At 36.4% G+C, this 13,681-nt stretch overlaps 1 protein-coding gene across 6 annotated transcripts in view; it reads right to left on the reverse strand.

The window, feature by feature from the left end:
- The window catches only part of LOC121030645 (sodium channel protein type 1 subunit alpha), a 150,800-nt gene that overhangs the window by 24,882 nt on the left and 112,237 nt on the right, over window positions 1–13,681 (reverse strand). For all 6 annotated transcript variants that reach the window (XM_040475263.1, XM_040475268.1, XM_040475262.1 and 3 more), the window contains exons 18-19: window positions 3,662–3,782; window positions 826–980 (exon numbers count right to left, since the gene is read on the reverse strand). In XM_040475263.1, coding sequence (XP_040331197.1) covers window positions 826–980; window positions 3,662–3,782 — 276 coding nt within the window. The remainder of the gene's footprint in view (window positions 1–825; window positions 981–3,661; window positions 3,783–13,681) is intronic.

Consider the following 13,681-nt stretch of genomic DNA (forward strand, 5'->3'; position numbering starts at 1 on the left):
TGTTATGCTTTATATTTTTGTAAGTGATTTTCATACCAATATAAATTAATTCGATATAAAAAACATCTTCGTATACAGAGAAACAAATCTTAGGCATGCTGCCCAATATTTTTTGTTACCAACATTCATTGTTTCTTGAGTAGTGTAAGAACAGTGGACACAATTTAAAAGGGACAGAGAAGTAGTCCCTAAGGACTTAATGACTGTCCATAAAGAAATAATAAGAATACCATTCAGAAACAAGGTTCGTAAGAATTTAGAAGTTATACCATCACAGGGCTTCCTTTAACTACACTGAAGTTGCCATGTTTACTTTCTTATTAAAATTTGAGTAATTGAACATTTATATTCCTTGGTTATAATGAATAAGCTGGAGGGACAAATTTTCTAGGCTACTTAAGAATAAGAAAAAATTAATAAATAGCTTATCAGAAATTATACATATACATAGAAAAATAAATCCAGAAATAAATAGTTGAAACATTAAGTCTAAAATCTGGAAGATATGATGTGGGGGTAATTAAAAATGTGTTGAAGACAGGTAGAAGAGAGGGGGTGTGTGGGTATGAGTGGGTGAGTGAATGGATGGTTGGATGGATTTGAGATATATGTGTATTTAAGGAAGAAGTCATAAGTAGAGATAACAGTTTAAGGTTTGCCAAACAGGTGATGGCTGACGCCATGAAAATGAAATTGGATGTAGAATGAGGGTTTCGGAAAAAATGCATTGGATAGTAAAACAGTGTAATAGAAAGATTAGTAAGTCATCAGTATGAGATTATTTTAAACTTAATATTGTACCACTTTTGCTTAATGTTCACTCACCAGAGCACCACTGCTAAGGAGAATCATGAAAACAATGAAGGTCTCAAACCAGTTATGCTCCACTATTCGGAAACACGTTCTTCTCAGGTTCCACCATTGTTTTCCTCTGCCTTCCTCCACACTGATTTGACAACATTTGAATCTTTGTACGCAGCCTGCAAGCATAATATTCAAACAGGAGTCGCTAAAGTAACTTCTGCTCCAATAATATTCTTTGGCATGTCCCTGATTCCTCTTTTCACTACAGTTACCATCTCCACCTTGTTAGGATAATTCTCTAAGCCTGGAGTAATAAGAGCACATTTGTTAGCTGTGCTCTTTGACATTGTGAAAATTATTCAGCCTCTTTAAATGGTTCCCTGGCTAATAATACCTGCTTTTTCTGCTTCTACTCATTGTCCAAGAGAGAACTTTGTAAAGCACAAATGTAGTCACTCTAGTAAAGGACTTCAAAGTAGAAATTAATAATAAAGAGAAAACTTCGTTTTTATTTATTCTATTTATATTTTTTAAAGTTTATTTATTTTGAAAGAGAGTCAGAGCATGCAAGCTGGGAAGGGGCAGAGAGAGAGGGAAAGAGAAAATCCCAAGCAGGCTCTGTGCTTTCAGCTCAGAGTGACATGGGGCTCTAACCCATGAACTGAGAGATCATGACCTGAGCCGAAGTCAAGAGCCTGATGCTTAATCAGCAGAGCCACCCAGGCACCCCAGAAAACTTCCTTTTTAAGGAGGTTATGGAATAGTAATGTAGATCTCTCCCGACAATGTTTGTTACTGTTTAGTTTTCTTGTGGTGCTCCTAAAAGAACTCACATAATTTTCAACTTAATTTAGTCCACTAAAATGCGGTTGCTTGGTTCTGCTTTGATTTGTCATTTCCTTCTTTATACTGCTTTACTTACTCAAAAATAAGAATTAAATCAACAGATATCTGCGAATGCCTTTGTAAGCATCATGAAAGAAAAAGTCACTTTTAAAAAAAAAAGATAAAAAGAAACACAAGATACAGAACATGGACCTTGCCACCAAGAACCTTACATTCTTGTTTTCAAGAAAAGATATAAACACAGGAACCCTACCTCAAGACAAAAAAACAAAAAATTAAAAAGAAAAAGTCAAGTATGCTGGAAGAAGAGGGAGATAGGGGAGGAAGAAAGGCAGGGAGGAGAAAAGACAGTAAAGATACATATAACAGTTCAAAACAGAAAGAAGAAAGCTCTCACAAGATAATATATGAACAATCATCAGGTGAATTAAATGCATATATTTATTATAGCTGTTCAGAGGAATAATAATCTCTTTTACACCATGGTCAGATGAAGGTAGTTTTGAGAAGGACTTTGGGTGACATGTGGAATTTATATAGGAAATATAAGGAAACAATGTATATCAGGCCTATGAGGAAGAGATCACTATATAGAGAATATGCAAATATATTCATATCTTTAGTATATGTGCTGCCGAAGTGAGCACTATATTCATATCTTTAAAACTCAAATTCCCAAGAAAATCAGACCATGGGAAATACTAGTCACGGGGAAGACAAAGCTCTTAAACCTATTGTCCATATTGTACCAGGCTCAACCAGCTTAACTGTTCAGGTATCAGGTATGGGGTACTGCTTATTTCCTGCTTCATCCAATGAGCATTGGAAAATGGTGATTTTGTTAAAAAATACAGTTTAGCATTTGCAGCTCATTGAACTTTGTCAGAAAGCTATTTAAAAAATTTTTTTTAATGTTTTTATTTTTGAGAAAGAGACAGGGAGACAAAGTGTGAGAGTGAGGGAGGGGCAGAGAGAGAGGGAGATACTGAAGAATATGAAGTGGGCTCTAGGTGCTGAGCTATCAGCACAGAGCCCGATGCGGAGCTGGAACTCAGGAATCCTGAGGTCATGGCCTGAGCCAAAGTCAGGAGCATAACCAACTGAGCCATCCAGGCACCCCCAGAAAGCTATTTTAAGGCAAATTCTGTGTATGAGAATTTTGACTAGTATTTAAGGTGCCAACTTCTTGTGGGGCACCTGGGTGGCTTAGTCAGTTGAGCGTTTCACTCTTGATTTTGGCTCAGGTCATGATCTCACAGTCATGGGATCAAGCCCCGCAACAGGCTCCCCACTGGGTGTGGAGCCTGCTTAAGATTCTCTCTCTCCCTCTCCCTCTATGCCCCTCTCTCTAGAAACAAAAATAAAAAAGATGCCCACTTATTGTGAAATCACCATTTTACTTTTAAAAATATAAATCAGTCATTTGTTTTTTATCACATTAAAATATTTTTCTCTAAGACACATACCATATGGTTTCACTCTTATGTGGATCCTGAGAAACTTGACAGGAACCCATGGGGGAGGGGAAGGAAAAAAACAAACAAAAAAAAGAGGCTAGAGTGGGAGAGAGCCAAAGCATGAGAGACTGTTAAAAACTGAGAACAAACTGAGGGTTGATGGGGGGTGGGAGGGAGGAGAGGGTGGGTGATGGGTATTGAGGAGGGCACCTTTTGGGATGAGCACTGGGTGTTGTATGGAAACCAATTTGACAATAAATTCCATATATTAAAAAAAAAAGGTAGCAATAAAATTTGTCAACTGCAATCACTAAAAAAAAAATAAAATAAAAGAATAAAATATTCTTCTCTATTGTCATGCTCTTTTACACATAGTGGGCAGAGATAACCAAAAATAACAATAGATTTGAAAACTGTTAGCCTATTAGTGGTAATTCAAATAGATCTACTAAGGTTCTATTATATTATGAATGATCCATCTTGGGTGATCACAGCTAAAAAAAACACCCCACATTCTATAAATGGAAGATTAACATGAGGGTCATTTTCTTTACCTTCAGTGAAACAGGCTTCAGGTTCAAGGGTTTCCTCAGGTTCCACTACAGGCTGTTCTTCTGCAGGTGCGCCAATGTCTACAGTGCTGCCTTCAGAGGAGCTACTGCTTTCATTAAGTTTCTGTGCATGAGATAGACATAAAAAGTAAATCACTTTAATTTTAGTAATAGCCTAGGAAGAAAAGATTAGTGCTATGAACTGATGCTGGATTCTCCTTGAAGTGAAGAGATTTTAAGTTTAGAGCAAAAGACGGATTGAGTAAGAAAAGGAAGCAAGGAAATGTTATGGTATTCCCTTTTCCATAATTCACATGTAAGCATGAAATCAAATTGTTATATTGTGAAGTTACAAATGACCGTCAGAAACATGTATTAAGCAAACCACTCTCCTAAGAATTAGAGAAGCCACAGAGGGAGGGTGAGGGGTAAGGAAAGTTAGTATAACTGTTCTCATTTTACAGATAAGGGAACTGAGGCCCAGGTGAAATAACTTGTCTAATGTTACATAACTAGTAAATGAGGAAGCCAAGATTTGAGGAGAATTATTCCTGAGCCCAAAGCCCATGCTCTGTCATTTGTGTGACCACGCTGTTTCCGAAACAGTGTATTGACACTCTGACAATTTTTCCATCAATTTAAAACTGAAAATAATCCATAGAGCAAAATAGCAAGATTAGTCTAACAGGTGAAGAGAATCTACAATTCACTCTTGAAGTGAAACACTAAAACAAAATGAAGATACCTGTTAACACCACAAACTATTGGAATTTTATATAATACAAATATAATGGAATTTTATGTAATGTAAGTATTCAGTATCTTCATGGGAGCTTTTTGGTAGCTGTAGACATGAGTTCTATTTGATTCTTTGTTTACAGTAAATCTGCCAAACTAATTACATCCTTTTCCTAGGGCAAATGCCATAATAATAACTTATGTGCAAGCAATAATAAATCTCTTTGCTATATAGTATTACTTTAACTCACAGGGAAATTTTTTAAAGGAATACTTGCAAAGTCTTTAAGAATTTTGGACAAATCTACCTTTTAACAATCACAGTTCTTCACATATGATGCCAGATATCTGGCTCCATATCAAACTTCATATCCATTACTAAATACCATTGTTAGTTACCTAGATTTCAGATTTACAACGAGCAATTGTGAGTGTTAAGATTAAAAGATGTGAACCTACATAACATGAAATTAATTTTATCAAATGCCCAATGGCTCCCTAAATAGCCTCCTTTGAGGTGACTTGCCTGGATGATGATAAAATAAATTGCTACTTTTTTTTTTAGCACAGTTTCTAAAGGTCTAACTAGTTCAGATTTTCTACAGATGAGAGTGCTATTGCCAATACATCAAACTTTATTCTTAAGAATATTCTTTAAAATAAGCTATTGTTGGGGCTCCTGGGTGGCTCAGTCGGTTAAGCATCTGACTTCAGCCCAGGTCATGATCTCATAGCGCGAGTTTGAGCCTCGCGACAGGCTCTGTGCTGACAGCTCAGAGACTGGAGCCTGCTTCGATTCTGTCTCCCTCTTTCTCTGCCCCTCCCTAGCTCACGCTCGCACTCTCTCTCTCTCTCTGTCAAAAGTAAATAAACTTAAAAAAATAAAATAAAATAATCTATTGTTTGACAACTCAACTTTGTATATGGTACCAGTTACTAGGTATAGACAACGATTTTATAGATGCTTACAAATTAGTTTCCAAACACTTGTCAAGCAATGTAAGTATATTCTACAGTCTGCCTGAACTACTGTTGAGAAAGTAGAAGTGTGCCTAATGTTACTCAAAATCAACATGCTCTCAAAGTCATGACTTATTTATTTATTTATTTATTTATTTATATTTATAAGTAGACTTCACACCCAGCACAGAGCCCAATGCAGGGCTTGCGCCCACAACTCTAAGATCAAGACCTGAGCTGAGATCAAGAGTCTGATGCCCAACCAAATGAACCACCCAGGCACCCCCTGAACTTACTCCTTTAACCAAGTTTCTGATTCTGGTTGTTTGTAGTATCATTCTTTGAACAAACGGACTCCAACTCTCATTTATTCTTACTCTTTTCCAAAATTGACAGTAATCTATAGTCAAATTTGTTAAATTTCACTTTTGAAATAACCCTTCTCTCATTCTCATTTTCCAAATTCTTATGAGCTTTCTGTTCATCCTTGTCACCTCTTTGGAAAGCTATCCATAATAATTATCACCCTCATTCTAGCCTCACGTAATTCTAGAACTTTGTGGACCATGAAGCCTGCTCTATGCTAGGTGCCCAATAAATATTTGGTGAATGAATACCTCTGTTTCATATTTTATTGCCAGATGAAGCTTTTTGTCTCCAACTTAGCACTCCAACCAAATTTTCCAAATCTATCCTTCACAGTAGCTGTGCTTAATTTTAGTCAAGGTGAACTTCTTAATGTTTTCTGGCTGTAGCTTATAGTGGTTATTTTTGCCCATCATTGTGGAAGAATAATAATTACTCTCATCTAAACCCCCTTTACCACTTTGTTTGCACAACACTTTGGGCCCATACTACTTTTTTTTTTTTTTAAATCTAACCTCCCTTTATTCTAATTGACTTACTACATTAACAACAGTTGGCATTCTCTGTAAAACACAATGACTGATAGCTTGGTGTGCTGAAATTGCTCAGCTGGTTCTATTGTATCACACCTGTGCATTTCTGCTTTCATCAGGAGAGTTGTTTACTTATCAAGAATAAGTTATGTTTGGGGGCACGTGGTGGCTCAGTCAGTTGAGCATCTAACTCTTGACATTAGCTCAGGTCTTGATATTGTGGTGGTGAGATCAAGTCCCTTGTCAGACTCTGTGTGCAGCCTGTTTGGGATTCTCTCTCTCCCTCTCTCTCTGCCCCTCCCTGGCATGCTCTCTTTCTGTCTTTCTCTCTCTCAAAATAAATAAATAAACATTAACAAAAAATAAGTTATGTTTGTTTTCAAATCAATTTGTACCACTTTAGATTAGCGTAATTGTGTAATTTACTCTTAAATAATTTTATAAAACGAGTGAAAGAAAGTTAGTTTTGTTGCATCCATAAATACTAAGTTGAATTCATTGCATAAGTTTAATAAAGGCAAATCTCCCCCAACCATATACATACAAATGAAAACAAAACTTGTAAAATTAGGTGTGAATAATTGTTTTTTAAAAAAGGAGGGGGTACTGGGGATATGCATTTCTAGAAGGACGCTAAATTCAGGTTGCTTCACAAGGTTCTTAAAATCTCTGTCCTTTTTGAAAAAACCTAAACTGGAAATCCTAGATGATAAATTGTAAGTGTGGCCCATGCCAAAGTGATGCTGCACAACTGCCAATGATAGCACAGGCTAGAACAAGAGGCCTAAGGTAACATTTTCATGTAAGTGTCTATCAGTTTTCAAGATGAAGCAGTTTAATGTTTGAGATCTAGAAGGAATTCCTGTACCTTTCAGGAGTGGGACAGGATTGCAAATTAGATTTTATATACTTATTTATTTATTTATTATTAAAACATTTTTTTTAAGTTTTATTTATTTTGAGAGAGACAGAGACAGCATGAGCGGGGGAGGGGGGGGCAGAGAGAATATCAAGCAGTCTCTGCACTGTCAGCACAGAGCCCAACACGGGGCTCCAACTCATGAAACCATGAGATCATGACCTGAGCTGAAACACAGTCAGAAGCTTAACCGACTGAGCCATGCAGGCGCCCAACAAATTAGACTTAAAAAATTGTATTCGTATTTGGCTTAAATAACTTATATAATCAGCATTTTGCAAAGGAAGCCTGGTAAGCCGTATCATGGGAGGATAGTCCCCGATTCCCTTACTAGTCAGGGAAATTTGCCCCAACTTTCAAGTCAAAATAAAATCGGATAAACTGACAAGTGAATGTTAGCAAGATCAAACCACAGACAGGTGGGTGCAGGCTAGATAATCTACTAGAGATAAACGATGCTAACCAGAGAGAAATGTCAGTGCTTTTTTTAGCAGTTTATGTATGATGTAAATCAAGGAGTATTTAAATGTGAGAGAGGAAAGAAAAACAAACAAAGTGAAACAGATACAGAAAAAACTGAGCTGAAGTGTTACATGGGAGGCAACGAGGATTTTGACTGATGAGCTAAATAAAGAACATTAATAAATAAAATTTAAAAATTAATGAATTAGATAATAAATGTATTAAATAAAAAATAGATTAGAATACATAAAAACATTAATAAATAAAGGCACCAAAACCTTTCATTCAAACATAAGACCGTTAATTAACAAAGACAAGAGAGAAGGGCACCAAGATGAAACTTAAGTATGTAACGCTTTTAGTTCTACTTAGTCAGTGACGTACTTCAGAATTTAGAGAAACGGTGTTTTTGCAGATGATGAATTGTACAGTTAAAGTCTCAACCAATTATCGTGTAAATGTATAACATTCATCTTGCAATAAAAGGTGAGTGTCTGTCATTCTTACGGAAGAGAGGCTTCCAACCTATGTTCTGAGGAGACGGAGACGTCAACCTTAGGAGGAAGATAAAGGCCAACCAGGCAAGTTCCAGGCAGAGCAGTTCCATTATCACGTGCTCTACACATTCATGATACATGAAAGAATTTGTTTAAAAAACACAATTGTTGGGGTGCCTGGGTGGCTCAGTCGGTTAAGTTTCTGATTCTTGGTTTGGGGTCAGGTCATGATCTCACAGTTCATGAGATGGAGCCCTGAGTCAGGCTCGGTGATGACAGTGCAGAGCCTGCTTGGGATCCATTCTCTCCCCTTCTCTCTGTCCCTCCCCTGCTGCACATGGGCACACCTAGGTGCTCTCTCTCTCAAAATAAAAAAATCAATAAACATTAAAAAAAGCCCACAATTGTTAAAAAGTATTAAAAAACTAGAGGTGAATCAAAACCTGGGAAAATGAATGCCCAAATTTAATAAGAAGATACTAAAATGGAAGAAAAAAAAGTGTGGGTGAAGAAAAAAAGTGTGGGTGAATATAAAAAGATTATATGGAATTTAGTAACATGGTTTTCCATGGAAACAAGGTGATAGGTGGAAAAAATTCCTGAGATCTAAGAATCCTAGATAAAAACAACTTGTATGCAAACTAATGCACAGAGATATAAAAACAAAAATAAAACATTTTTAGAATTTGTCACTAACACCACCCCTAACCGGGAGGTTATATCAGTTGGAGAGAGAGTGTTTTTGTGGTTTGAGAAAATGAAAGCTCTTTCAGAGGTTTTAGTCTAAAGACCTGAAAAAGGATTGGCAATATGACAAGCAATATGCAACAATATCTCTTCTTTATGTCTGAAAAAATACTTACCTGGCAGTCCGTGGTAGTAGAATTCTGAGTTTGTGTTAGAATTCTGGCCACTGTTGTCACGCCCTCCAATACTCCCCACCCTTGCATGTGGGCAGGGCCTGTGACTTCCTTCTAGCCAACAGAATATCGTGAAGGTGATGGGCCACCGCTCTCCTGATTATGTTACCCTGAACTATGTTAGAAACATGCTCCTTTCCCTCTCTTTTTCTCTCAAGAAAAAAAGTAAACTGTTTTAACTTCCTTATGCTAAGTACCAACAACCATGCTTATGTGGGCAGCAGAACATGAAAGCTGCACTATGTGGAAAACATACACTTCCAATACAATAAATTTTATAAATTATTCTGAAGTTTTTGTGTTTTTGTATTTTTTTTTTTTTACTAGAAGCTTATAAGAATCAAAATGGAAAATGACCCTAGAAAACTTTACATTCAGATTAGAAAACTGGACCTAGATGGTACAACTGGTATAATTGACCTGGCAAACACACACAGTTAATCTGTCGTTAAGTTAGGGTTCAAAACTCCTAACTTAAAAGTTCTTTTTAGGGGCGTCTGGGTGACACAATGGTTAAGCGTCTGACTCTTGCTTTGGGCTCAGGTCATGATCTCATGGTCATGAGTTCGAGCCCCGTGTTGGGCTCTGTGCTGATCATGGTGCCTGCTTGGGATTCTCTCTCTCCCTCTCTCTCTGCCCCTCTCATGCTCACTCTCTCTCTTTCTCTCAAAAATAAATAAACTTTAAAAAGTTCTTTTTAATTGGACGTGCTGCCTCTGTGTATATTTCATTATCACACATCACTGTACCCATTATGTACATTGTTTTCTTTGCATGCATGCAGAAAATATGCATGAATTGTTATCATGTTGCAAGGTTATTCACATATGAAGTCGGTAGATGTTGTAAACTATTTTACACAGCCAGGTCACATCTGTAATTCTCACCATTTCTCAGCTGATCATTCCAAGAACTTTTATTTTTTTTTATTTTTTTATTTAAAAAATTTTTTTTCAACATTTATTTATTTTTGGGACAGAGAGAGACAGAGCATGAACGGGGGAGGGGCAGAGAGAGAGGGAGACACAGAATCGGAAACAGGCTCCAGGCTCTGAGCTGTCAGCCCAGAGCCCTACGCGGGGCTCGAACTCACGGACCGCAAGATCGTGACCTGGCTGAAGTCGGACGCTTAACCGACTGCACCACCCAGGCTCCCCTCCAAGAACTTTTAAAACAGTCTATGGCCTTCAGTTGAGCCTTTCTTCAATCCACCTGCCAGCAGAAGCTGGTGTGATGCTTTAAGACAAATCACCTTCTGACTAAAATCTACAAAGACTCCCCCTCATTTCTTTGGTGTCTGCTAAAATTCCCTTGTAGGTAGGGGCTCCAGTGGCCCTGCTGCAGAGACTAATAAAGATGTGGTTGGCTCTTAAAAAAAAAAAAAAAGCTAACCTAGTTTTTTAGGTTAGTCACCTGTGGGTCACCAACAACCTCATCTTTACACCCCTCTCCTGGATCAGACCATAGTAGTGGGAAGAAAGCCCCTAATAATGGGGGTTCAACCTCTCACTTTCTGTATGGTTTTGCCCAAATAATTCCCTGGGCCAGTTTCTTACACGTAAAATGAAGGAATGATCTCTAAAGTTCTTGCTGTAGTGTTCTACCACTCTGTAGTCTTTTAGGATTTGAAATGATACAAGAGAGATGTGATACTGAAAATGATAAGAAGGCAATGCAGGGAGAAACCTGGACTCAGGGAGAGATACGCAGTAAGTGCTCAGGGTGGGTATGGCTGCTTTGTGCATAGATGAGTCATAGGTGCTGGGTCTGTGTCTAGAAAAATCCCATGATCATCTCTGGGCGAGGATGGGAGAAGCAAAAATAAATGCTACTCCCACCTTGGAAACAGAGAAACCATTCACATGTAACTGGGCTTTTAAGTTAGCTTCTGTACTAGTCCTATGTGCAATATTCATGTAATCACTAAACATTTATTGGGAGATACTATATTCTCAGATCTGAGTTAAGTTTCTGTCTCCTAGAACCCTTTCATCAGCATAGTGAATTATTGCATTATTTGTCTGTTTTTGTTTCTTTTCCTTTGCTACTTTGTCCCCCTTTTTATTGGCCAAAGTGAAAAGTACAAAGTATTTTATGGTTACTTTAATATTAATTTATTAAAATGAAGGTTAAAAATTCTTGAGGTTCATTTCAGTTATGTTTTTTTCTTCTGTCAATCATCCTTGTCTTTTGCCTGTTTTTCTGCCGGAGTGTTTGTGTTCTTACCAGATTGCAATTGCACTTTATAAACAGAAAATCATTTGAGTTTCCTTAACATGTAATTTTTCCCGTTTGTATTAGTTTTCTACTACTGTGTAACAAATTTCCACAAATTTAGCAGCTTCAAACAATACCAATTTATTATCTCACAGTTTCTCTAGGTCAGAAGTCTGGTCCCACATAGCCGGATTCTGTGCTCAGGGTCTCACTGGGATAAGCTAAGGTGTTGACTGGGAATGCAGTTCTCATCTGAGGTTCAAGATCTACCAAACTTATGGGCTATAGGCAGAGTTCATATCCTTGCGGTTTTAAGGCTGAAGTCCCTGCTGTCCTGCTAGCTCATGGCCTTGAACCATTCTGTAAGTGGAGGCCACCACACTTCCTTGCCACATAGGCCCCCATAGGCAGTCTTTCTTCCAAGCCACCCAGAGCATCTCTCTCTCCCCAGAGCATCTCTCTCTCCTTCAATTACTCTTACATGACCAGTGGGAGAAAACTGCTCTTAAAGGGTTCATCTGATTAGGTCAGATACACCCAGGATAATCTCCCTTTGGCTATAAACATAACATAATCACAGGAGTGGTACCTCTTCATAATCAGATTTCAACTGCACTCATAGGCTGGGGATTACCCAAGGGCAAGAGTCTTCGGGGTCATCTTAGGATCTTGCCAACCATGCCAAACTCTGTGTGTTTTATTAGTTTTCTTTTCTAAGGACCACTGCTATACTAATATCATCTGCTACACTGATAATTAATTAATTTCTCTACTTATATCCCCTTCATTTTGCTTAAATTCTAATTTCTCAAACTAAGTTTTTGGTCATGTTCTTTCATTCTTTCTTGATCATTCTTGTCATCATTAAGACATCCAATGACTACTTGGTCCTATCCCATAGATTCTGATGGAGAATGTTCTTATTCTCCAAACAGCTATTTATGTATTTTATTTGCTCCTTAACTCAATATTTGTTTAGGAGGGAATTTCTTAATTTTCAAATTGTTAGAATTTTTCTATCATTTTACTATTAATTTGTAGTTTAACTGTATTGTGATTAGATGATAACTCTATATGATATCTTCTATTGTGAATTTACTGAGGTTTACTTTGCTATCTAGTATATTGTTAATTAATATAAATATATACACGAGCACTTGAAAATAAGAAGTCTCCAAAAAAAGAAAATATGAAAACCCTGCATAGGTAAATTTTGAGATAATGTATACATTCAGGATATATTTACTTTTATTACTTATATTATTCAAATAATCAGTGTCCTTATTTAATTTTTCTTTGTTTTATCACAGGCTAAGAGAATGGTATTAAAACTCTCACAACCATTTTTATGTATCTTTATCAATATATTCTTGTATTTTTCATTGTTGAAATCAGTTGTTGGCTTTGAGTTCTTTATTTCATTGGAGTAATAACACAATTACTCAAAAATAGAAGGAAATGATTTTTAGATGATGGCAAGAATCCATCTCTAATAAAATACTAAAAAAATTGGATAACAGCAAAAATGAGTGCAACTGATTTTTCCTTTTTTTTTGTTTTTAAATTCAAATTTAATTTTGTTTTGAAATTCACCATTAAAATAATAAAGCATTAGGTTCTTACAGTTTTTGAGATTAACAGACGATTTAAAAAAATCTATTTTCGTGTTTATTAAGCCATTAATCAACCTTTGATTTAACTGATTTCTCAATGAGCTAATTTATTTGAAAATATGTATATTTTCACACATGATTCTCAAGCTAAATTCTGCCTTGACCTGTAATGTTCATGTATTTTTGGCAGGCTGACTTCATAAAGTGAGCCGAGAGAATGCAGGGGCCATATCGTATCTGAAGCATCCACTTTGTTTTTTACACCAGGGCATTCAATAACCACTTAATAACTATAACACTGATGGTAAGAGCATTTTCCCTCCTCAATGGATTTATGCAACATTTCTTGCTTTTTAAAAATGTTCTCTACTATAGCAAATGATTTTGACCTTGAGGGTGAAGCAAAACAAAGCACAGCAAATAAAATACTCCACAATATTTTTTAAGAGTAAATGATTAAATGTTTTTTTTCTTGTTCCCTGACTTGATATTAGGATGTTTATGCTCTTATTTTAGACTTGGTTTGTTATAGGGAGCTCATTTATAGGGTTTAAAAGGAGTTCAATTTATAATAAGTGATAAATTTATTAAAATATAAATCTGGAATTTACGGGTCAAAGGACATGAAATATGTGTATGTATATATACATATATTTTTATTTTTGAAAAAGTACTTATTTTTAAGCTAGGTATGTACTGTTTTAAAGATGGGCATTTTACTGTTGTTATATATACTTATATGTACTTAAATATCTATACATATATATCTTAAATCATACAGAAATGAGATGCTCTACA

The sequence above is a fragment of the Herpailurus yagouaroundi genome, unplaced genomic scaffold (assembly GCF_014898765.1).
Source record: "Herpailurus yagouaroundi ecotype Mexico unplaced genomic scaffold, PumYag 140, whole genome shotgun sequence".
Lineage (NCBI taxonomy): Eukaryota > Metazoa > Chordata > Mammalia > Carnivora > Felidae > Herpailurus > Herpailurus yagouaroundi.